Consider the following 26,747-nt stretch of genomic DNA (forward strand, 5'->3'; position numbering starts at 1 on the left):
AGGGAGTCCAAAACTTGCTCTCATCATATCCTCATTTTGACGCAGTTCCTGACGAGAAACCAGAGACTCCATCTTTTGCTCGTGTTATATCCTCGTCCTGACGGAACTCTTGACGAGAAACCAGTAACTCCCGGTTACTTGTCTCGTTCTAACGGCACTTCTGACGGGAAAATAGGAAAGACTCCAAGAACTCTTAAAAACCTAAGAACAACTCCCAAAGCTTTAAGCAACACAAACAAACAAGAAATATCATTGAATAAGGCCAACTTAAACCTAACAATCTCCCCATTTGTTCATTCAATGACAAACCCTAAACAATGCTTAAAACTTTACAAAATACAAAACCAACTAAATGCAAAGAACACACCAAGTTTTGCATATCGAATAAGGCCAATTTCTAAAACCTAGCAAACATTATTTTTTGCCCCCTAGAATTTAGTTTTTATCACATGAGGTATCTCGGGTTTACATAAGAATGGAGATGGTACCTATGTTTAAATTTCGTCTAAAATTTGACGGAAAGCCACGTCAGCACCATTAAAAAATTGATATGTGTCCATATATTAATTAAAATACAAAATAAAAATTTAAATATTTAAATATCATAAAATTAGAAAAAAAAAAAAAAAAAACAAGGGAAAGGGGTGGCTTGAGCCTGCGCCACTCGTGATGAGATGGCCGGTGGCTGGATTGCCGGCATAGTACTCCTCGACCTCATGTAGGACGTCGTGAGTGCTAGGCCTACCGCATCCGGCATTTTCGCTGGAGATACGTTAGTGTCCATGCCATTGTTCAGGAGGGATTGCACTGATTTGGTCCATTGGATCGCGTTGCTTGCACATTTGCTGGAGGAGATCAGAGACTGCGACGAAGGCCATTCCTGGCAGTTTGATGCGTCTACTTCTTCTTCTTCTTCTTCTTCTTTGTGGTTGTCCGATCTAGTGGTGGCCGTCCAGTCCTCCAAGTGCCTCTTATTACTCGCTGAAAACTTCCGTTTCAATAGCTCTTCTGTGAGTTTCATCTTCTTACTTTTTTTTTTTTTTTTTTTTTTTTTTTTTTTTTTTTCAACTGGCCAATATGGGGGTGGCCCAAGGTGGTTTGGCCACCCCAAAAGGCCAATTGAAAAAAAATAAATAAATAAAAAAATTTAGGATTGGCCCTTGGGGGTGGCCGAACCTCCCCATACCAAATGGGGGTGGGTGGGCCACCCCCAACAGCTTTGGGGGTTGTTTCGGCCACCCCCATTTTGCAAATTGAGGGTGGCTGAACCACCCCAAAACTAGGAAGGGGTGGCCGGCCACGCCTAAGGGCAAAATGGGAGTGGCTATCCAAAGGGGTGGCTAGCGACCCCCACCCCCCCCCCCCCCCCCCTTTAAATAATATTTTTAATTTTAAAATTTTGATTTTGTATTTTTAATTAATATATGGACATGTCGATTTTTTAATGGTGTTGACGTACCTTTCCGTCAAAATTTGGACAGAATGTAGACGGAGGTACCATCTCCGTTTTTATGTAAACTCTTGATACGTCCTGTGATAAAAACTTAACCATAGGAGGTAAAAAATAAAGTTGTTAAACCACAGGAGGCAAAAAAAAGTTTGAGGGGGAGACTGATTGTGGCTATTTTACTTTGGTGTGGCCATAGTAGCACCAATGCGTGGGGGACTGCTCAGGAGGAACCTAGACGACAAAAATCGCAAACGCAACTTTAAGACCAGTTAAGCCATAGCTTAATTGCCTGCCCCACTAAGGCATTAATGAGAACCAATGTGATTTATACTAATTAGGCATGCGGATTCTCCATTACGGAGATTCGAACCTACACCTTACTATTTGGATCTAGCTTACATGCTGTTATTAAAATAACAGCATGTATGCTGTAGTTTAATCAACGGTTCAGATTGAATCTTAAAGTTGACTTACTTTTAGAAGTATTAAATAAGAAAGAGAAAATGAAAAGATATTTTGAAAAAATTCAATCTTGACCGTTGATTGAACTACAGCATACATGCTGTTATTAAAATAACAGCATGTAAGCCGAATCCTTACTATTTACCTAATTACTTAGAAATTTTCTTCGGCCATTAAACCACCCCTCCATGGTAATACGTGGATATTAAATTCCTTACAAATTTTGCTCCAATTAGACGGTGACAAGTTTCAAAAAGTAATAACAAATTTGGAAGTGTAGCTTTACACAGATTCTGGCATGCTTGGCGCGCTTACAAACCTGACAAAGCGCAGAATCATGAAAATGGCATGCTGTTTGTCGCTTCCTCTAATTCCAATAATTATACGATTAAAAAAAAAAAAAAAAATCCAATACTATAAAAGGACTCACTTCTTACACACGTTTTCTCTCACATCAAACTGATTTCTGAAGTTGATCTTGAGTAAATTCTTCACTACTTGTCTTCTTTCTTTTGTCTTCTTTAAACCCTAAAACCCTAATTTTCTGTGTTTCAATTTCCTGCATTCTGAGCTTTTCTCGCTCTCCAGGTTTTTTTTTTTTTTTTTTGCTTTCTAATTGTGAACTTCAGGGTAATTTTTTGATTTTTTGATTTATTTATTCTGTACAGTGCTTGTTTGATAAAGCTAATTCATGTTTATTAATTCATTGACCCTGTAGAGGCCATGGATGAATCAGAGGTGTGTCCAACTGAGGATGCTATTCAGGCTTTTCTAGCTTACTTGCTTGACCCAATGCTTCCGGCTAAGTCTTCTTTGCGGGATATCCCATCACTTTCTCATCAGCAATCAGTGGCGAAACAGGTGCTTCATCAATGTTACAATTTTTGTGGTTATCTCTTTCTCATGGTTCGCTTGTGGTAAACAATGCCTTGTGTTCTTGAATATTTGATGGTGGAGGAGTAGATAATGCTTATACATCTTCTGTGGTTGGAACGTGGTTAATATATATATATATTTGGATGAATGAACAAATTTTATAGCAAACAAAAGTCTACATTATATTTCCTGGAACTCAGCCACAATCATTGGCTTTACAATCAAACTACTAACATCTAACACTTTATCACCTATACAAACATCAACAATCAGCCTATCTAAGGATTCCAACAGGCAATCCCCATTTTTTGCACAGTTCTACATTTTCTCTACTTCTCAGGAATTTACAATTAGAAGCTAAACGAGCTCTAATCTTCCGTGTAATTCTTTGAATGATCTTCTCTTCCGAAAGTGGATTATTCCCATGTCAAATATTATTCCTTTCAATCCAAATGGCGTAGATTGAAGAACTCAAACATAATCGAACCAAAGTAGCCTTTAGTCCTTTTCTGCCTCAATCCATAACAGAATCCCAATCATGGTTATTAATGTAGATAGTTTTATGTGTATACTGCACACTGTTTTACCTTTTACGAGAAGCTGTCTAGAATTAGGAGTGTATATCCATTTACTACTAAATTCTGGGTAATGCAGTAAAGAAAGGAACATTGAGAGGGATATGAATTTTGGAATGCCCCAGCAGGTCCATGTCAAAGCGTGGGAACTAATGCAAATTAATGAATTGATACCATGTAAGGTTTGTCTAAAAAGGTTATATTAAACATGTATAATACTCAAACTAGTGATAGAGAAGAGCATGCCTAGCGTAATCTACCATTCTCGAATACCCCATTGTGGAATACCAGAATAGAGAAACTAGGATGACACTGTTGCTGGATGAGGAACGTTGGGACACATACCAGAATAGCGAAACTAGGATCACGCTGTTGCTAAATGAGGAATGTCGGGACGCACCCATATGCGCCGACGGGCTAGAGAGAGATGCTCACAATTTCTTCTACACCAACACTTACGCCACCAATTCATACATGAATAGATTTATACATGCATATGTGATCCTCATCCTCCACTCTTAACTACTTGTTTTGCCTTTAAAATTGATTGCTATTAGGTGCATGCCATTGTGTTACTGTACAACTATTACCTCAGGAAACGACAGCTACAACTAGAAGTTTTGGGTTTTGAGGCCTTTTGCAAATTGGCTGTGATTCTGAAACCGACTTTGTTGGCATATATGAAGTTCATGCAAAGATCCAATGATACTGAATTGGATGACTTGGAGAAACAGTTTTCAGTGACAGAGAAAAGAATCATGGAAGCATGTGATATATCTACAAGTTTAGATGCATCCAAAGATGTCCCAAATATAGATGGATGGCCAATGTCCAAAGTTGCAGTTCTCTTACTTGACTCAAAGAAGGAAAACTGCTTTTTGCTATTTAGTTCCATCACCCAGGGAGTTTGGTCAGTGATTGAAAAGGACTTGGATATCTCAAACCTCACTTTAGAAGGTATGGCAGAGGCAAAACAGGTGGACAAAAAGAAAAGATTCATTAGAAAACCTTCAAAAGGTGAATCGAGTGTTGATGAATCTGGTTTGCTCCGGCTTGCATATTTAGCTGTTAAGGAAGCAACAGGTATGCTATGTTACCTATAGGTAGATGAACAAATTGTTAAATTTTGAAACTGCAGCAGAACATTTTCTTTTTTCCTTTTTAATGATTTTAATTTCTGAGCAGTTGCTACTATATTCTGAGTTTTGTTTACTTTTCCACCCAATATATCATCTGGATTTTCAAGTATACTCATAAAATGATTGTGGAATTTTGTTTAAAAAGGTTATATTCCTTCTGTTGGGAGAAACATGCTGAATTGATAACCTGGATACTCACAGTAAATTATATTTGCCTTTGATGCTATTTTCCTGATTTCATTTTTTGCTTGATACTATGTATGCCTGGCATGATACACCTTACTTCACTTTAATGAAAATGAATCTACTTATACCATTGGTATTATGCTATGCATTTAAATTTCAAATGTTGCTGCTCAATGAGGATGTAAATTCATTTTTGGTGCTTAAGAGATCTGTCATGTTTTCTAAATTCTAATGATTAGTTCATACTTATCCAAAAAAAAAAAAAAAAAAAGATCTGTTCTCATTCTCCAAAGTTGATCTTATTGTGGAGCTGGCAACAATCTTCTTGGCGTTAAATCTTATTGGGTTTTCACTGGAATTTCCCTTTTGTAATGCTGTTGTACTGTAGGCTTTATTCTCCTGAAGATATTTTATGGAAATAGTTTTTCTGCAAAACATTTTTGGGAAAAGGATCTAAATCACATAAATTTCCTTTGGAGCAGCCTATTGAATACGGAAATTAATATTAATTGGTTTGACTTATGTATTAGGATAACCAATTGTTATTGTTATTAAGGATTTTGTAGTTTATTAAGCAATATGTCTATCCAGCAAGAGTATAATATAAATTAATCATGGTTATCGTACTTGCAGCTATATATATATATATATATATATATATTTTGATAAGTCGTACTTGCAGCTATATTTAACCAAGTTAAATTATATTTCAAGTTAGGAACATAACATTTTTTTTCTATAATTAATTGAGATATCGTTAATAGCGTAAGGCGCCCCCATGTACATAGAAAGTATACAAGAGAAGCCACCTAACTAGTAGATACAAAAAGAATAAGAAAATCATGATAATTAATCACCAAAGGAGAAACATATGTAGCTTCCCAAACATGCAAAATTGTTGAAAAATAAAGACTTTATCTCCTCTGAAGTCTTCTTGTGGTCCTCAAAACATCCGGCATTCGTTTCTCTCCATAGACACCACAAAAGGTACAAAGGCGCTATTTTCCACATATCAGCACTCAGAGTGTTGCCAGCAGTCCATCAACAAGCAAACAAATTGACTACTCGTCTAGGTATAACCTAAGGCAACCCAAATCAATTGAAGAAAACATTCCAAATGGCACAAGCAACCTCACAATGAAGAAGAAGATTCACGGACTCCTCATTCCTTTTGCCATATAATACCAATCAACCACAATGACACTCTGCTTCTGGAGATCGTCCATGGCAGCCCATAACATATTTGATTGCTCTATCATTTGGCAGCCCAATCTGTGAACTTTAGGCATTACCTCATGATTAGCACTTGTTAGAGTTTAGTGTAGTTTCAGTTACCCTTTCCTTTTCTTTTTAATAGTTTTAGACTTGCTGATAATTGAATATGATTCTTGTACATGGAACAGGTATTAATCAGTCTGATCTCCTGGTTCTAGAAAGCCATGCTGTATATTCTCTCAGCAAAGAAAAGACAACTGCTCGCTTTTATATAATACGATGCACCCAATCTGTGAATGAGGATGTTATTCAAGTTCCTCTTAAGGATGCGATTGAAAGGTTTGGCGCTAGGCAGAACCTTTTGTGTATGCATTTATATATATTTTTTTATTATTATTTTTCTTTTGAGAGAGAAAAAAGGGGGGGGGGGGGGGTTAAGGGTGTAGACCTGTGATTCCTGGTTCTCCTGTTAGCGAGTAAGATGCATGTAGACATTTGATTGGGTTCTTTCTAGTGCCAATCATTTGCACACTAATGGAGAGAATTGGTTTACATATGTTCTAAATTTTTCCTAATATTGAACTAGTTTATCAAACCAATCCACTTGGCATCTGCTAAGCGCCTTTAAGTATGGCAAGTAATTTATTTGATTTTGTATCTTTTGCACAAAAAAAAAAAAAAAAAAAGTGTTTGGCAAACTAACTCTTGAGTTATATTACATGTTAGACTGAGTTAGAGAGTAGAAATTTGAAGTATAATTTCTCTGTTTTATTGGAAGTGCCCTGTTATCTAGGTTGAGAAATATCCTTATTAAAAAAAGTTCTTTAAAGAATGGAAGAGAAGATGTTTCTTGGTCTTCTATTTCACTTATTTATGTGTGGTAGATTAATGCGGGAGGTTTATTTTCCTATTTTATGTTAACATTTTGCCCCTTTAGCTCTAAAATAAAAAGTTCAGTATTTTCCATCTCTTGTTTTCAATTTGATTTTACTTCCTCTAGATTTTCATTTTTTTTTTTTTTGCGTAGCAATACATTGAATTATTCTTTATCTTAAAATAAAAAAATAAAATAAAAGAGGGTTATATCAATATATATTAAAAGAGTATTCTACTTCCTATATATATTGTTGTAATTTTGTTTCAATCTAATTGTGTTAATGTCGGTTACATCTTTCTGGCTGAAATTTCATGATTAATGGAGATTACTATCTTCCTAGCTCTAAACCTTGAATTGGTGATGAAAATAATAGTGATAGAATTTTATTTTTCATGCTAAGTGAGAAATTTGGATTCTTAAACCAATTATGAGTTAAATTGTGACCTAAAAGTATGTGCCAGATGGTTAGTTGATGAGAGTGTTTGTTTGAGAACAGCACACCTTAAAATGATGGCAGTTTTGTCTTATTTTATGTTCTTAGAGTCAAGACATGGATGAAGTGAGCAATGAAATCAAAACCAACTATTGGGCTTAGGGGAGATCAACACGTAGCTTATAATATGAAAGTTGAAACTTTTGTAGCTGTTAGAACAGCGGTTCTATATACAAACCATGTTTTTGGGCCTTTGCTTTGTGAGACTAGTATCTATAGATGTTGTGTCTATTGTCATCTTCTTCTTTATCATGACTTAATTTTTCTTTCCTCATGAACTGCAATGCAACACGTGCTCAGGGTGGAATTAAGTGTTTTGATGTCTTTTATATTGATATTGTAGAAAATTATAATAAGATGTAAATGGAAGAGAATATAACAGAAGTGGAGGGAGAAAAGACACAAGGATTTTTGGGTGGTTGGGCCATAAAGGCCTACGTTCACTATTGGGAATTGCTCTAAAGGCTACATTGTGCTCTTATTGTCTTCTATATGTTTACTATACAAATGACCCATTTTTATAGGGGAAATGTGGTAGGTGGAGTGAATACAAATAAGGTAAAGATTTTATTACAATCAACCAACTTTGGCAAATACATTGATTAGGAAAATATCAAAGTTGAGGTGGAAGCTTGAGTTCGAAAAGAAAAAGAATTGACCTTTTTTTTTTGGTTGAGGTGGATTTGGTGCGACAAAAACCAATATCTGAGTGTGAGCTTGGCCTTTGGATCCATTGATGAAACAGATAAGGATTGTGTTTGGCAAGATCCAAAAGCAGGATGTGAGCTCAGATAAGGGTGGAATCAAGTGCGACGCAAAGCCAAATCTGAGCGTGAGATGGGAGGTGGCCGGTGGTGGCAGTCGGAGACGCGGCTGGATGGTTGCTGGAGATGGAAGCCAGGCGGCGACCGGATATCTGGACTGACAATGGGCCAAACTAGGCTGACTTGGGCCGACAAATAACCTGATTTTCAATAATACTGAGAAAACATAGATAAGACGGTTAAATTAAGGTTTTTTCATTGTTGAAGATGATTAAAAAACCTTATTTGGTTGTTTCATAGAAACTGTTCTTTCTCCATTGACTGAGTAAATCAGATGCCTTTATGTAGTGTCACTTATTGAAGGAAGCACCATATATGATTCCGCTTCAAGAAAGAATATACTCTTTATGCTTCTTTCCCCATTAACTGTTATTTGGTTGTCTGACCTGAAATCTTTTTTATAAGAAGATCATAATCAACTGTACATTTTTTTAATGAGTTTTTTTTTTTTTTCCTCCGCTATTTGAGTAGCTTGCAGGGTCCTTTGGTCAGAAAAAGTTCCAGCAGATGGACGGTTACCCCAGTTATCGAGTACTTCCATGTGCTTCCTTATGCCAAGATAGTGTCAAGCTGGCTTTCGAGGTGCACCTAATTGTTTTCAAAATAACTTCATTGTGTGTTATAATTAGAAACCTTTGTTTTACCTGCATAAAGTAGTTCCTAGAAATGTTCTTTTTTTTGTTGGTTGTGGATTTATTAGAGTTCAACTCATTTGAACACCCAATGTCAAGATTCAATGCTGTAGCATGTATAACATTTTGAACTTCCCATTTTAGATACTTCAAAGATATAGCTTTGATGAAAACATTTTGGATCAGATAAATACTGTTGATGCAGACATCAGATATTTATTAAAAGTGGTTTGTGGGCTCCAAATCATTAGAGAGATAAATAGATAACACGTTTCTGTTCAAAACGTGTTATCTATCTATCTCTCTAATGATGTGGAGCCCACAAACCTCTTCTAAGAAAGGTTTTTTTAAGCCTGGGATGCATGATCTTGTGCACAAGAACTCTTCATTATGTGTAGCACTTTTTTTCTTCATTCGACATATTATCAATATGTATTTTTCCTTCCCCTTTTTGTTTGATGTAATTCTAAGCCTTGTCCATGTGTTAGGCTGGGAATTGAACCCATTTTGTTGAAGGTGGATTCCACAACTAGGCTTGGGAACTACCACAACCTGGTTGTCCTAAGCTATCTGGCACTTCTTGCATGTAATACTGGAATATCTATAGCTAATTATTATTATTATTATTATTATTATTATTTTCTAATCAATACAAAGGAAGAGGGCTAGGGAGCTATATTCAATTTCATTTACTTCCATAGAAGATGTCTTGTAAGATGCATTTTCTCATCAATATGACGTTTGTGACATTCATTTCTTGGATTATTCATGGCAATATTTGGGGCTTGCACAAAAAAGAGAGGCTCTAAACAATAAACCTCTCTCCATTTTATTATATAAAGGGTTGTAATCGAGCTCGATTCAACTGACAAGTAGCTGTTTGAATTCCCCTATGGTTAAAAAATAGGCTGCTCAAACTCGAGTTGAACTCCAACAGGGTGTTCAAATTCGGCTAGACTAAAATTGGCCATGTTTGAACTCGGCTCGAGAAATTTCAAATTGTCTTCACCTTTTTTGCGTTGGAGGAGACCCACCACAATTTGTCTTCACCTTCCCGTCTCACTCTAACTAAATACAAGATCCTGAAGAATGTGGCAAAGACATCTACCTCTCAATCATGAACAGCTCTAGAAAAGTTCATGTTCTACTAAATGGAGCCACTAGACAGCTTCAAGAGAGCCGCAACAGAAGCATCCTTATACCACAAGTAGAATATAACCCACATTGATATGCAAATGAAATATTGAATGATCCGTCTAGCATATGTGAATTCCAAATTCAATACCATTTCAAAGAACTTCTCAAACCATGTTCTTGGTGTCTGGTTTAGACTATATAAGGCTTTCCTTAACCTGCATATACATCCCTACCCTTTCTTACAGTTAAGAATTCAAATTGTGGATTTTAGTAACCTATGTGCTTAGTTTGTTCTTTACTAAAACAAAGGAATTCCTCAATCACAACCAATTATTTCTCAACTAACATTGATTGAGATTGCTCAATAAGAAGTATTCTTTGTGGTTGAGACATGAGAAGTCTGAATAATGGGATACTTATGATTCCATTCACAATGATAATTTTATGTTATTGTGACTTGTCGCTAGTCAAAATTGGGTGTTTTGTGTTCTTTTGATCTGTCAACAACAATAAGTTGTTTTCCACTGTTGTTTCAGGGAGTTAAAATAAAAGGGCTGTTCCTTTTAGAGATAGCCCTTTCTAAACTTGCATAGCTGGACTGCATCCATAAATGCAATTCCTGTTCTTTCAACCACCAATACAAAATTTATGGTTCCTCTGTTCATATCTTTTATGGATTTTATGTGAGTGCTAGTGATTTATGTCCTCAGTACATTTGTTTGTTTATTTTATTTTATTTTTATTTTTTTCTTTCGAGAGAATTGCATCGTTGAGCCTTATATTTGATTTAGATTTGATACAGATTCTTGTATCTCATGTGATTTAGATTTAGTTATGACTTCCAGCTTTCAGATGAAATCTTCAGCATAGCTGATTAGCTGTGGCCTTGGTCTTTGCTGGTATTTCTACACACTGTATGGTTCTTTTTGGGTTTGCTTCTGCAGTTTCTAGTTGTTTATGGTGCTGGTTTATTGCCAGCCCTTCTAACAAATGTGGAGGTTGAAGGGTGTTGCTTTCCTTTGTTCTATTATTTTCTTATATATTTCTTAGTATATGAACCGTTGCTCTTTTAGTTTTCCTTTTTCTTTAATTCATTTACTTACTTAAAAAGGGGAAAAAAATTATGCAGGGAAGTTCTGTCTGGTAGCTTGCATACTTTAAGCATGGTAGAGGGAAATTCAAATGTGAACAGCCCTGACACGACAGATAAACCTTGCACTCCAGAAATTCATAAAAGGCTCGATAGATCTCATATAGAATATGGACTAGTAGGGGGTTTTGGCAACAAGGCAAAGGACGCTAATGCTGAATCACTCAAGCTGAAGGATGATAGTGAATGTCACATGATTGTTTTGTCTGGTTCTCTCAATGGATCTCTGAATATGAATGTGGATGACTCTTTCATGGTTCCTTCCCAGAATGGAGAGAAATGCAAGAACATAGCAAATACTATCCAAGTTGACAATCGTGAAGAAAAGATGAATAGTATGGAAAGTTATGTAAATGGCTCACCAAGTGATGTCAAGGTTAAGGTTAGATCTTTTTTTCCGCTTAAGTGACAACCTTTTTGGATTTCCTTTTAATTAAAGTTTATTAGGGTTAGATACACCTTTAGTTTGTAAGGTCTGTTGGTTTCAATTTGATCCCTGCAATGTTAATTTACAATCATCCTTTAGTTATTTAAATTGTTTTAATGTTGTACAATCCCTAATAGACTAACAATGAACCATAATGGATTCTTCTTATGTCGCATAATTTTTATTGCCGCAGTCTATTTTGGTTGATATGTATTGCCATGTCAACAACTTACTAACATGGAATTTTTATTTTTTTATTTTTTTTTCATTAAATAATAATTCTCTCTCCCTCTCTCTCTCCCCTCCAACTCAGTCCCAACCTCCGTACCTCTAATCCCTTTCAACCTACCAGTTTCCACTAGCAACCCTTTAAACTCCAACTAGACAAACACTAGCAATGAATTTTTTCTTTTAATAGAAAAGAAGAAACCTCTCTAGATAGGAAAAAAAAAACCCATCATCCATCTCATACAACATAACACAACAAAAAAGTCCAAGTTCATATCATATCATATTCCCATTTTGAAACTGATCAACGTTGAATGAAATTCAAAAAAGTTAAAACAGACAATAATTTCCATTAACAAATCGTCAACAAAGCATAAAACTTGAAAATTGATTCTTTTGTCTCAAGACATGATAAACTTTCCTTTTTGGATCGTCTGATATTGTATAAACTTTCTAAGAGTGGAAGTCCATACTTCTTCAATTTCTTCAATTGATATTGGTCACTATTGGGACTGCTAGAATTACCACTTTTGAAGATAGTGAAGCCGAAGACTTCATGGAAAGAGCGAAGCTCAGAACTATTCAAAATCTTCATATGAGCAGGCTCGTATTCTGACTTCAAGACATGAAGAAAGAGAACAACGTCCACATCTTGATATTGTTTTTCCAAATGTGCAAGTTCGTATTTGAGTGGTTGTGACATATTTCTTTCTTCCACCACCCCTATGATAGAGAGAGAGGAAAAATACAAAATTTCAGAATAGGGACTCCTCTTAGGTACACTTCACTCTTCTTCTAGAATAGGGACCCCTGTCCCTTTTCTTTCTTACACAGATTGATGAGCATATATGTAAGGTTTGGGTTCAAGATTATGTGTTTTTGACTTTGTAATTTGTCTAACTACAGCTAGCTTCTTTATACTTTCTTTAGTTTTCTTATATTTGATTTATATTTATGCATCTGATATTGGGTTGACAGGATGAGTTGGTGGACTCGAGGATGAGGCCTTCCTTTACCAAATGCAAAGATGAACAGATTGCTGCTGGAAATAGAACTTGTGACAATATCTTGTCTGTTCAAGATGGGATAGGTGATCATGTAATGGTTGCTTATGAATCCAACTCAATAGAACTCGACAAATTGCAAAGTTTTATGGCGTCAAAGCAACATGAATTGTCATTCACTGCCTTGAGAGTTCTTCTTCGTAAAAGGGATCAACTGGTATTATTTTTATCCTCTCACATGTTCTAATAGTGCTTAGAAAAAATTGTCCTAATATCTGTTTGATAATACTTTTTCAATAGTCTCTCTCTCTCAATCACACAGACATAGAGATACAGATCAGTAATTTCATAATTGACCGCATATCTTCTGTGTATGTGTCATAGGGCTGGCAATTTTTGACACGACCCGTGAATCCGACACGAACCCAACACAAAATTAGTAGGTTAGGGTTTGGTATAGGTGCTTGGGTCACTACCGGGTCAAGCTGCTTGACCCGTTTAATAAACAAGCCAATTCCGGGTCAAACCGCTTAACTCATCAGTGATCTTTTTGACCCGTTTATAAAATCAGATTTTTTTTTTAGAATTTTATTTTGTGTTTCCATGTTCTGTCATTACCACAAATTTTGTTTCCCAATATCAAATCTCTGCACACAAGATTGAAAATTCAAGTTGATGTTGCCCTCAACTAAGTCCATCTTCACCAATAATCAATTGGCCTCTACGCTTGGTTGCTATGTAGTGCCTCTGTTAACTTGAATGTGTTTATGTCTGACCATATTAGTTTGGGATGGCTATCATGCTTAGGTGTTTGGGGTGTAATATCATTTTGTTGGCTCTTCTGCTGTTACTTTGTGAACTTGCAAGACATTAGTATCATGTCGCAATACCAAGTTTCCTAAATGTGAATTATGCCTACTGCTGTGAAGAAAGGACGTGAGAGGTGCCCTACACCAGATTGCTAGCATTTTTTCAGATACGCATTGAGAATTAAATGAATTTGGATTTAGAAATGCCCAAGAATGCAAGGCTGAATTAGAAACGGAGTCTCGCTGTTATCTATACAGTTGAGATACATCCCTCCATAAAATTTTGATGGACATTGCAATGCCTTGCAAACATAATTTTTCTTAGGGAAAAATCCACTTTACCCCCCTGAAGTTTCAGGAGTTTTTCAATTTAAACCCCAAAATTTAAAAAGTGGCAATGTACCCCCCCAATGTTTCAAAAATTTTCAATTTAAACCTTCCATTACAATTTCCGTTAAATTGGACGGAAATTTTTTTAAAAAAGCCTGAGGGTAATTATGTAATTTTAGAGATTTCCGTCCAATTTAACGGAAATTATTAACGGAAGGTTTAAATTGAAAATTTTGGAAACATTGGGGGAGTACATTGCCACTTTTTAAACTTTGGGGTTCAAATTGAAAAAGCCCTGAAACTTCAGGGGGGTAAAGTGAATTTTTCCCTTTTTCTTGAAACAATGTCCCAAAATCCAGCTTATCTTTCTGTTTCATTATTTTGTTTATATTTGTAATTTTTTTTTTTTTTTTTAGTTTATCAAATAATGGGTCATGCTTGGGTCAACCCCAACATGACTTATTTATTAAATGGGTCATGCGTGTTTGGATTGAGTTGGGTCAACCCAACACGATTTGTTTATCAAACAGGTTAGACGGGTCATGTCGTGTCACTCGCTTATTTAAATGGGTCGTATCAAGGTTGGAGGGTTTGACTTGTTTAACTAAATGAGTCGTGTCAAGGTTGACCCTTAACGGCTTGGCTGGTGGACATGAACCTGTATTGCTAGCCCAGTGATATGGTCGATAGTGTGATGCCATATGCATGCTGTGTTTGGTACCAATTAGCCAATTAGGTCACTACAATCGATAACATCTTTGAAGTCTACATTGATGGCATGTAATTTGTAACCTATAACCTTCAAGGTGTTGAAGATTGGATGTTCTCAATTACTATATTGGTTACCATTCTGATCATAGGGTTTTTTAAATGGACCTATGGGATGGTATTTTGGTTTCTTCAACCCATGCTGACATATGTTGTTTTTGCCTTTTAGGTTACTTGCTCGGTTTTGACAATAGCTTCCTTCTACTTCAAAACCCTGGGAAGATTCATGCTGTGTTGATCTTTACTTGTGTTTGCAGTCTTTTCAGCAGCGCTGTATAGAAGATGAGATTGCTCAGTGTGATAGAAAAATCCAGAAGATTTTAAACGGTATGATTGCCTCTAAATGTTCTTTTTCTTCCATTTATTTTTTGTAATTGGATGAACAGATCCCAGTTAAATGCTTAAAATATAGGAGAGGATCTGAATATAAGTAGCTCTAAAAGTGGACAGTTCTGGTCTAGTGCACTGATTATTGGGTCAAAGTTGCATGTCATTGGCACTCATGGCTGTAGGTGAGAGCACTATAGACAGTCTAGACTTTGTGATTCAGATTGTGCTAAAAGTAGTGCCTTCCAAATGTTAGTTGGGTTCTCCCAAATGAGGATCTCGGTCATTTAAATCATGGGTTCCAAATTCTGGCCAGTCTTATTCTTGAACATATAAATAAGAATATTTAAGAATTAAAATATGACTGTAATTTTGGATATTTGAATGCTTCCTTTGATGATCTGCAACATTGGAGCTAAACCAATCCTTTGTAGTGTCCAAATCTCTTTGTTAACAGAAATCAAATCATAAACTTTTCCCACAGCATGTTGCTATATGATAAACTTGTACATGGTTAAGATTTCATAACATAAACAACAATAAATGAAAATTACATGAAAAGGGATGGAAATTGTTTATATTGAAGTTCACATGAAAAAGAAAAAAGGAATTCAGTGACAATAATATTTTGCTAGAGTAGCCTTCTATTTGAATGATTACATTTCATTATTTATAAATTAATTGCTTAATCAATTTGCATTAATTGTTAAAGTAATCAAATGCCCGCGCTTATCTCTTTCTTTCTTTCTTTTTTTTTTTTTTTTTGAACTCTCTTTGTAGAAAAAGAAAAGAAGCTTATATTTAATATAAGCATTACTCATACATTGTCTGAATGTTTACTTTATGCATATTAAACGTGTTAAAACACACTCAAAACCTTAACAATTCATTGTAGTGACCAATCAAAACTGAAGATTATTTGAATTATATTTTCAGAATAGTAGATGAATAGGTTCCAGTTTGTTATTTTCGACTGGTAGGGTATCCTACCTGCATGTTTAGGAATCCCAATGCTTGTATTTTCTAGAGCCTGTCCTTACAAGCATCAGTGAGTATAGCAATAGATAGAGATACATAACCTATGTTTTTATATTTGTGTTCTTCTTCTTATGATAGGTGGTGAAGATGACTTGGTCTTAAAGATGGAATCCATCGTAGAAGGTTGTAATGATGTATGCCCAAGAAGTATTACCCAAGAAAGGACTTACCAGCAACTTGAAGACCAACATTCACCTCAAAACTTCAAGAGGAAAAGATTGTCAGAGGCTGTTCTTAGTATACAAAATCCATGCCAGGCAAGTTTTATCATTGGATTCTAATGCAAGCTTTTAAATGTATCATACTGATTGAATCACCTTAGAAGGGTCATTTAGATTTTTTTATCATGCAAAATTGACCCCGGGGGGGGTGGGGGGGTTCTATCTAATGGTGTGTAGAGATTGTATTGGGTGCACAACTACAATATATCATGCTGCGGGGGATAGGTTAAGTTGTAACGAAGTGTCTTTACATATTGGAACTGTTTAATAGTACTTGAGTGCCTTGAAAGTCAAAGTGTAAGAAAGCAACAAGAAGTCAAAAGGAGGATGTAAGGATGGGAGGCTAGGCTATTCATATTATCTTGTAAGGGTCCATGAGCCTCATATTTGCTGTGAAATTTAAATATTGTGTGCCTGATTGGGACTCAAATATTTGGTAACAAGTCTGGAACCTCTGAAGTTGTTAAAAACCCTTGGTAATTGGTCGTGTGTGCCCTGGGACTGCATGCTAGAGGGTCTTAAGTTATGGCCATTGATGGCATCATCACTCATATTCTACATTTTTTGAAATACGGGTGAAGATTTTATGCATTATTTTTCATTATTTATTCTCCTATAACACCTTCTTAACTTGGCAGGAATTGGATAGTGTGTGTTATGAGAACAACTGGATATTGCCAACTTATCATGTATCCACATCAGATGGTAAGATCATCTAAGTTCAGTTTGTATTCTTTTTTTTTTGATAGGTAATCAAGAAATTTTATAGGAAGCGTAGGCACGTCTAAGCATATAGGAAGTATACAAAAAGGACACAAAAAACAAAGAAAAAAAAAAGAAAAGCAAGAAACCCCAAACACCAAACATCCCAACAGAAACCGGCCCACAAACCCTAAACAAGATTACATCACAGCAAGAGCCCACAAACCCTAGCATCAAAGTTGATAGAGCACTCTAAGTTCTTCAACTCCCTTCTCCCTTTAAACCTTGGAGACCCTTTAAGCTTGGGAGTGGGATCTGGGACCTCATGACGCTGACCCTTATCCACTTGAGCCATGAGGTTCAAAAATCCCATCATGTTCCCCTCAAAAGAGATTCCTGCGGCTTGAAGACACAGCGCTGCCATGTTTGTATTCTAAATAACATGAATTTGAAGTACTTTCTTTTGTACTGTTAATGAAGTACTAATGGCATAGCTGTTTATATATTATATGAAAATGGCATAATTTGTATTCGATACAATTACTAGATATTGTATTGCTCCTTGATGAGCCACCAAGTTCCTTTTTGTCTTCAAGTTTAAAACATGCTAGTCTAAATTTGGGATTGTTTAGTAATCAATATCCTGTTAGATGTTTTACAAAAATGATCCTTGCTAGGATTTCTCCACCATATCTTGTAATGATTTTCAAGTTTTTTGATAAGTTTACCATTTAATACGTTGCCTCATTATGGTGTATATGCATAATCCTAATGGATTACATTTGTTGACTCGTTGTGTTGTATGCCAATATCCTGGAGGCTAAAGCTTGAGAAATGTTTTAAAAAATCGTGATGGCTTCTCCATCACGTTATGATTACAGAAGATCTTGATGGTCTGTTAAGGAATTTGAAAACTAAAATAATTGTCACTCTGTTTTGCTTTTGAAGGTGGATTTAAAGCTTGTGTCACTGTAAAAGGGATTGATTTCGAGAGTTCGAGTGATGGTAATCCCTGTATCAATCCTCGGGAAGCAAGAGAATCAGCTGCTGCACAGATGTTGGCCAAGTTACGAAGAATGGCGGGTTCAACCTCGTAGTTTTATGGTCTGGTTAGGTTGATTTATGGAGCAGGATAGGGAAAGGTAACATAAAATACATAGGACTAATGTTAGTAATACATGTAGAAACTCAATTTCCTCTCTCCATGCAGAAAATGGTACTCTCGGATACTAACCCATTTTTAGAATATAATATGTGCTGCTCTAATTACTATCAAAGTGGCCTTAATTCTGGGTAGCTTGGGTCTCAAGGAAGGGTATTGCAGCTTTCATATGTACATTTTGCATTGGATTCTCCCAAATAACCGCAGTGTGTCATTTGAAACATGATATTTAGCTTTCGGTTGGCCTTGAATGATACTTAAAGCTTCATGGAAAGAGCCAATAACAACTTCTGTCTCCGCTTGTTCTTGGCCAATCTAAAGACTAAATCTTTTGTTTTTAATGCTACACATAACACATCGGTTACACGTGGAAGAATCTATCATTTGGAGCAAAAAATATCATGGTTTTTTACTTTACCACAAAGTACTGTGGGGTTCTTGAACTTGAAACCATTTAACATTTTTTTTTCTTAAAAGAAACTATATATTGAGTACTATATGCTTAGAAAGAAGATAATTTTTTTTTTTTTCAATAAATATCCATGAAAAAAAGCATAAAAATTAATGAAACTTAAAATTTCTTAAGATTATTATAGAAAGATGAAGTATCTAGATGTATGAAATACCTCGAGCCCAACTGCTTCAGGAGGTAGACTTCTTTGTGATCTTTGGGTAAAATTCCCTCTTAAGTAGTATTCGAAGATGGCAATTGTTTTGTACGGCACAACTTGTTTGCACATTTCTAGCCAGTAATATCCTAGTCGCTACAAATTTGAATATAATTTATCTAAAATGATTTTATTAGTATTTATCTAATTTAAGCGTTTTTTCTAATACTATTTTTTTAAATGATTTTATTTAATTTCTAAAACCATGTGATTCACTAAAACTGTGTCTAAAAGAATGTGGGTTTGTGAAAATTTACACTAAATCCGTAGGGAGAACAAGATGTCATGACATACAAGTTTATGGTTCAAAAACCATAGAGAACAGAAGAATTTGAAAAAAAGAAAAAGAAAAAGGTGATGGAGCCTCCAGGGCCGAGGCAAATAGCGTGAAGCTTACGCAAGAGGGATATAGAAGTCTTTTTCATTTTTCTGAGAGTTATATAAATAAAGGCCTTTAGCCGCGAGGGAAAAATCCTTCACATTCCTCAATTCTCATACTAGCCGTTACCACTACGCGTGAAACCTAGGTCATTCTCTGTTGTCTTCCATCGCAAGAGCCAGCGATTCATCTCCCTCCGCCGCGTTCGTCGACGGTGGAATCAGCATCATCCGTATCATCGCGGAGCCCAGAGACCCAATTGCTTCCATCCTTCTGGTGCGCACTCTATCCTTCCTCACTCCCCCATCCTCTAGGGTTTCTATTCCTTTTTCACCCCTAGGGTTTGTACGCACCCTATCCTTCCTCCCCCTCTGCCTAGGGTTTCTATTCCTTTTTCACCGCTAGGGTTAGTATCATGTCTGATGTGTGGATCGTTTTCAGGTATCCTCTTGGAAGCCGATTGACACGGAATAATGAAGAGATCTAGAAAGGAGGAGGATGATGAGTACTCGCTCCTCTGTGGAGAGCTGTCGTGGCGTAGGGGAACGATGATCGGCCAAGGAGCTTTTGGGTCTGTATACAGAGCAGAACTGAAGAAACCCAGAGCTTTTGGGTCGGTTGTGGCTGTGAAATCGGCAGATCCGTTAACTGGGAATTCACTTATGTGGGAAAAGACGGTTCTCGATGCTCTCCAAGGCTGTCCTCATGTTATTCAGACATTTGGAGCAGACACGACAAAAACACGGAATGGGATTGTGCTCTACAATGTCCTCTTGGAATTTGCTTCGGGAGGAAGCCTTGCTGATTTAATCCTAAAATCACGCTGTCGTGGGTTGTCTGAGAGCGATGTCAGAAAGCACACAAAGGCTATACTTGTGGGGTTGAAACACATTCATGCTCGTGGCTTCGTTCACTGTGACTTGAAGCCTGATAATGTTCTGTTTGTGCCTACTGCTGATGGGTTTGAGGTGAAAATTGCGGATTTTGGATTGGCAAAGAGAGTTCACAGTTGCCAGACGGAGACAGAGACTCCATCTTGGAGAGGGACTTCCTGGTTTTTAGCACCAGAGTGTGTAATTTACGGGCTACAAGAGGCCTTCTCTGATATATGGGCTCTTGGATGCACCGTGCTTATCATGCTCACTGGACAACTACCGTGGGCTACCATGTCTGGTTCAAAGGAGTTTGAAGATCTTATGTCTCAAATTCGGTCTGAATCAGTGCCTGAGATTCCGGACGAGATATCAAACGCAGCAAAGGATTTCTTGAAGTGCTGTTTTGCAGTAAATCCCATGCATAGATTGACAGCTGATGCGCTGTTAGATCACCCATTTCTGGAGGATTTAGATGAGACAGATTCTTCTTCACATGTTCAACTATCAAAAGAAGAAGCTGCAAATGCAAAGAGGATTAAATGCAGTCCTTCGTCTTTTCCTTTTGGGTGTAGCTTCATACCCTTAGAAGAAGCTGCAAATGCAAAGAGGATTAAATGCAGTCCTTCGTCTTTTCCTTTTGGGTGTAGCTTCATACCCTTGTCGGATTTTTCATCACAAGAGGCAGAGGTTCCAGAGATTCGAGCTGAAAATACAAACGCAGTCACATCTTTTCCTTTTGGGTGTAGTTTCATACCCCTACCAGATTCTTCATCAGAAGAGGGAGAGGAGGAGGACATCCGACAACCTGCTGATTCTTCTGCTGAGCAAATTAGCTGGAGTGCAGTTTTCCCAAAACCACTCATCCGCTCAAGGCCTTCAGCTCATTGGCAACATCCCTTTACTTTCACAGCTTGTGCCGGGGCTTAGGGATTGAAATTAGTTTTGATCAAATTTTGTATAGGCAACAACAATAGCACATAACACCTCATTTCTGAGAGAGGTTACTTGTAAATCGGATTATGTTACGTACATTGTATGCATTCTTTCCACTATATAATATAATATGCTTGCAGCATTTCTTCCACTACATGGTTTGCCTTAATATGTTATGTGCAATGTTTTTTTTTAATCATTTTCTTGTACATATATAGTAAGAGCTTGATCCTGCTTATTGGCCGGAAACAGGTATTGTTAGGAGGAAGCAGCGTTGAGGTGCTTTCCTTAGAAACAAACAGCCTCTATGAGCCCCTGCTTTCTTTAATAGTCTCATTCACTTCCTTGTGCTGTGACTTTGGTTTTGGCAGGAATGGCCTCTGCCTCTCCTAGATCTCTGTTAATCTGCTACTAATCTTTCTTTAATTGCCGTAGGTTGCATAGATTTTCCACCAATCTCTACCTTTTTGGTACTCTTAAATTTTTAAGGTAGCAGATATTGAAACTAATCTTAAGTCCATTTGTTAACTTCTTTTATTGTAATTACTAATCAGTGAACAATAATAGCATGAGAAAATATTCATAATTGATAATCTGTTCATTTATGCTTCTACTTTCATAATTCATTTATGCTTTGTTGGGGATGTTGAGCCAAATCAGTCAACTGGGTTGTTTTGTTTCTTAATTGTTCCCATTGAACCAAAATTTTCTGGAAAGTTATGATCTGCCTCCCCCAAAAGATACCCACCTTAACAAAGAAAAACAAAATCATCATTAATGGGTTACTTTATATATGAGTGTGAGGATATTTTAATTTATTGAACATAACTCGGTGTTCAACCCAAATTTAACTATGACCTTCATATTGGTGTGGCCGGTGAACTATTCTGATTTAAACAGCCTAGAGAGCTGTAGAAGAAGATTTTAGATAAACTTTATTCAAATTTGAAATATGTTTATTACCTTTCTGTTTGGAAGCATTTAGGTTGAAAGCCTATTTCTTTTATGTGAACTGCTAGTTGATGAACTTTAAGGAACCACAAAAAGTGGATTGCTTAATTAATCTTGATTTTTTTTTGGTGAGGTGGGGGGAGTTGGGTATGGCCATTGCAGAACTTTTATTTCCACTAGTGAGAAAATTGCAACGAAATTCCATCATTTGATTGTTGCTCTTTTGCTTTATATTCTTAAAATGTTAAAGAATTTTACCTAAAAAGCCAATATGTTTTCCTGACATTATCTGAATTGAATAGATCATTTTAATGTTCGTAAGGGGTTAAGAGCTTTATATTCTTCTGAAAGAATCTCCAGAGTTAAAACCAGGAAAAAAATTTCTTCCCAATAAAAAGTTGACATGTGGCAATGAGTAATATTAAAAATTCAAAAATCATTAAATATTTAAAAAATGGGGAAAGTCAATGAGTGAAAATTAATAACACCTTCAATGTTTTTATTTTTATTTATTATTTTTTTTTCACTTTTAACTCCTTAGGTTCATCGAAAATGTGTTATAAACCCTTCTGATACATTTTCTTCCAATTTTTTAACGTCCGTTAATCTAACTCAATAAGCACCGTTTTGCCCAAGAAGTGAAAAATAGAATCTTATGCGACCCTTGTTTTTCATGTTATAAAACAGAGAAAGTGAATCCTTCGGTTTTCTATCCTTTCAAAAAGAAGGTTTGGATTATTTTGATACTTATGCTCCTGTTGCTAGGATTGCTACCATTAGAACTTTGATTGCATTAGCATCCATTTATAATTTCGAAATTCATCAAATGGATGTTAAAACTGCGTTTTTAAATGGTGAGCTTGAAGAAGAGATTTATATGCACCAACCTGAGGGATTTGTTATGCCTAATCATGAACGAAAAGTTTGTAAATTAATTAAATCCCTCTATGGTCTTAAACAAGCTCCCAAACAGTGGCATGAAAAATTTGATAAAGCTGTGGTTGCAAATGGATTTAAAATCCATAATTCAGACAAGTGCGTATATAGCAAGTTTCATAAAAATCAAGGAGTCATTATATGTTTATATGTTGATGACATGTTGATTTTTGGAACTGATTTTGAAAGCATTGAAAATACTAAGAATTTCTTGTCTTCCAGCTTTGACATGAAAGACTTGGGTGTTGCTGATGTAATTCTTGGTATTAGAATTGTTAGAAATGAGAATGGATTAATTCTTAATCAGTCTCATTATATTGAAAAAGTTCTTAAAATGTTTAATCAATTTGATTGCAAACCTGTGTCTACACCTTTTGATGCTAGCATGAAATTATATCCTAATACTGGTAGAGTTGTAGATCAATTGGAATATGCTAGAGTTATTGGTTGTTTGATGTATGCAATGACATGCACTAGACCTGACATTGCATATGCAGTGGGTAAAATGAGTAGATATACTAGTAATCCTAGTCATATTCATTGGATTGTTGTACACAGGATTCTTAAATATTTAAAAAAGACCATGGATAATGGTATTTTGTACAGCGGATATCCTACAGTATTGGAAGGATATACAGATGCTAGTTGGATCACAGATAATGATGATCACAAATCAACCAGTGGGTGGATTTTCACCCTTGGTGGAGGAGCTATCTCCTGGGGTTCTAAGAAACAGACCCTTATTACAGACTCTACCATGGCGGCTGAGTTTGTGGCATTGGCTTCTTGTAGCAAAGAAGCTGAATGGTTGAGGAATTTGTTAATGGAAATTCCTGTATGGCCTAAACCTGTGTCTCCAGTGTCTTTACATTGTGATAGTCAAGCTACTCTGTCACGGGCTTATAGTCAAATATATAATGGCAAATCAAGACATATTGGTTTACGGCATGGTTATGTAAGACAATTACTCACTGATGGAGTAATTAACATTGATTTTGTGAGATCTGTTCAAAATTTGGCAGATCCATTGACTAAAGGACTTGCAAGGGATTTGGTGTGGAAAACATCAAAAGGGATGGGATTAATACCATTAAATCACCAATAGTGGAAACTCAACTCAACACTTGAAATTTCAAGATCTTGAGTTCAATGAGCTAAAGTACACTATATGTTGTGATTGCAAGCACCACATTTTATATTAGTTTTTAAAACTAATAAAACATCCCAAGGTAAGGGTGCTTGGAACCTGTAATGTTATAATAGAGGTTGTGTTATGCACTTAATAGGCTTATAACATAGTTTTGTTGAAGTGTATTTGTTACAGGACACTTCTGATGAGCTTACCTATATGAGTGTCGGAGGTGGTGCCGCCTTCTATGAGACTAGGATTGTCTCTAGAGCGCTCATGAAACCAGGATATAGACACAAGGCCAATCCCCGTGTCGGCTTAAAAGAAAATACCTAAAGAGAAGAGAAAACATGTGTGAGGTATGTCCGGTTACTCAAATAGGATAGCTGGTTCAAAGTTTTATCTACCATGTTATTCTGATTAGCTTTGACATACTATCACTAAGTGAAGGTTCAAGTCCTCAAGACACCTTCATTTATGCATGATTTTTCCTATTCTACTCGAGTTGTTTTGATTTTGAAAATGGTGGGGGATTGTTGAAATATTTTCAAAATAAATATATATATATAGATATTATTTTGTGTCTTGGGAATGTTTTAAATGGAAGGTTTTAAAGAGCATTGAATGAAAGTTATCCCACATTGGAAAGAGTGAAAATTTTGTTGGCATTTATAAGTTCCAACAAATTTAAGCTGTTAAATGATCTATGCTAAGGTACACCCTAATACATGTTACCGTACGGTGCGAAGCACCGGACGCACACGCGCGCGTGGCGTGGGCTGTAGGGCGCTAGTGGCGCCTTGATGGCGCACTTGGCACGAAGCATCGGAGCTCGGAGCGATCAGATCATGACCATTCATTTTTGGACGGTCAAGATCGTTCGATCTAGAGGTTTGATCTAAACCGTAGGATGCTTCTTAAGTAGATCTAACCATCTAACGATTGAGATTAAATAATTATTTAATCTAACGGTCAGATTTAAGTGCCAATTGGATTAACAGTTTACAGCAGTTTATATTTCGAAATTCAAAACAGCAGTTTTATCTTCGAAATTCAAAATTGCAGTTTTATTTTGAAATTCGAAATTATCTGATAATAGATAATTATCTATGACAATTCAATTCTCTTTAATACCCTTGTTTAAATTTTAAAAATAAGCATTATCCTTTTATTTTTTGTCTCTGATTAAAATAGAAAGTCTAAGGGTATTTTCGGGTTTTAATTTCGTTTGTGCATAACGCAGTTAAAAATACAGAGGTTTCTGGGCTCCATTGTATCCTGGAGAAAAATTTGTTGTAAACCCTGTTGCATACCAATTCTGGTGGGGGCAAATATTTTCTTAAGGAAAGTGACGTTGTAACACACCTTAAGAGCATTTTCGTTTTCTGTATTTTCCCCTATTTTTATAACAGTAATTGTATTAACTATGTGGAGTAGCCCCAATTTTCGAGTTCCAAAGAAACTAAAAGAAAACAACATGGAAGAATGCATGCATTACCTCCACAAAGGCCATTGAAGAATGACTAGATTCCCCTAGCTAGGCTTCAACAGCACAGGAAGATGTCTTCTTTTAAAATCCCTTTTGAAAGCCATTTTTCTGTTCATCTCTCTCCTATATACATCTTTTTGAACAATAAAACAAAAGAAAAGAGAGAAAAACACTATGGGTTTCTACCAACCACAAAGTTTTTATTCACTTGGAACCAGAAATTTATTCCTCCAATTCATGGCCAAAGGAGTTGTTGTATATTCATCAAAACAGAAGGCCATCATTTTCCCTACGGTTAGCTTTGCGATTATGGGTAACATTTCCTCTGTTTTAGAACATGAAAACTGAGGTGAACAGAGCATAAGATTCAATTTTTTACATTGACAACCGTTAGAAAATTGGGAGAAAATATAACGGAAGGGTTTATAACACCTTTTCGATGATCCTAAGGAGTTCAAAGTAAAAAAAAAAAAAAAAAAACACAAAAAACATTGAGGGTGTTATTAATTTTCATGTGTCAACTCAAGAATTTATTAGAAACTTTCCCCAAAAAATATAAATAACTAATAACTAATTAAAAACCTAGTTGGCCATCTCATTTTGGCCAATGTAAAATAATTTTAATGCAATGCACACCCATTTGCTACACGCCAACTGTTCTTTATCAAAAAAATTGATAAGAGAGATTGCTTTCACTTAATACTTAAGCATTGAAAAGAAAATTTCGACCTTATATTGGCTGCTAGCTTTTTTTTCTTATAAACAAAAAAAAAAAAAAAAAAAATCTATTTTACATTTTTTTTTTTTTTTTAAAAAATACTATATGTTATTGAGTGAAACCATCTTCGAAAGAAGGGTTAAAAACAGAGAACAAACAGAAAATAATTGAAAATTAAAATTCTTTTAACACAATTTCAAACACCTAAAATGCTAAAAGTAGAGCTTGAAATTAATAAGAGGTGAGTGAATGATTTACGTAACGCGATAGATGTTAGGTTCTGAGGAAACCTAGACCTTAGATTCTAAGAGAATCTAGACCTTTTAGATTTTGAGAAACCTAAAACCCTTTTGAAACTTAAGATTTGTGATTAATTTTTTGATCATTTTTATTGAAATATCATTCTTTAAATAGGAACATTACGACGACTTAGAGTAGAAGTCCTACACTCACTTGGAGATAAACCCGTAGAATGATAACTAACGCAATATTGATTCTAAAATAAATAACTAGATAATTGAAATGATGTTTATCTCTAATCTAAAAATAATGATAACAAAACTAATCTAAATTAATCTTAAATGAAATCTAATTCATATTAAATATAAGTCTACTCTATCTATGTTACTTCCATCAC

General features: G+C 35.8%; 2 protein-coding genes across 4 annotated transcripts; both read left to right on the forward strand.

The window, feature by feature from the left end:
• Window positions 1-2,295: 2,295 nt before the first annotated feature.
• Window positions 2,296-18,166, forward strand: LOC132179866 (uncharacterized). Of its 3 annotated transcripts, none has more exons than XM_059592661.2 (11): window positions 2,297-2,394; window positions 2,631-2,773; window positions 3,921-4,446; window positions 6,092-6,242; window positions 8,569-8,679; window positions 10,996-11,398; window positions 12,650-12,892; window positions 14,840-14,909; window positions 16,026-16,204; window positions 16,807-16,873; window positions 17,819-18,166. In XM_059592661.2, the coding sequence occupies exons 2-11, from the start codon at window positions 2,636-2,638 to the stop codon at window positions 17,965-17,967; spliced, it is 2,037 nt and encodes a 678-aa protein (XP_059448644.2). In that variant the 5' UTR covers window positions 2,297-2,394; window positions 2,631-2,635; the 3' UTR covers window positions 17,968-18,166. The 3 variants fall into 3 exon arrangements, with proteins under 3 accessions (XP_059448657.2, XP_059448644.2, XP_059448650.2); XM_059592667.2 differs by lacking the exon at window positions 2,297-2,394 and adding an exon at window positions 2,432-2,500; XM_059592674.2 differs by lacking the exons at window positions 16,026-16,204; window positions 16,807-16,873; window positions 17,819-18,166 and having other exon boundaries at window positions 2,296-2,394; window positions 14,752-14,841.
• Window positions 18,167-18,939: 773 nt separating this feature from the next.
• LOC132179890 (mitogen-activated protein kinase kinase kinase 20-like) lies at window positions 18,940-21,029 on the forward strand. Its single transcript, XM_059592684.2, has 2 exons — window positions 18,940-19,355; window positions 19,521-21,029. The coding sequence occupies exon 2, from the start codon at window positions 19,553-19,555 to the stop codon at window positions 20,879-20,881; it is 1,329 nt and encodes a 442-aa protein (XP_059448667.1). The 5' UTR covers window positions 18,940-19,355; window positions 19,521-19,552; the 3' UTR covers window positions 20,882-21,029.
• The last annotated feature ends 5,718 nt before the right edge of the window (window positions 21,030-26,747 follow it).

This window comes from Corylus avellana, chromosome 2 (genome assembly GCF_965113065.1).
Source record: "Corylus avellana chromosome 2, dhCorAvel1.hap1.2, whole genome shotgun sequence".
Lineage (NCBI taxonomy): Eukaryota > Viridiplantae > Streptophyta > Magnoliopsida > Fagales > Betulaceae > Corylus > Corylus avellana.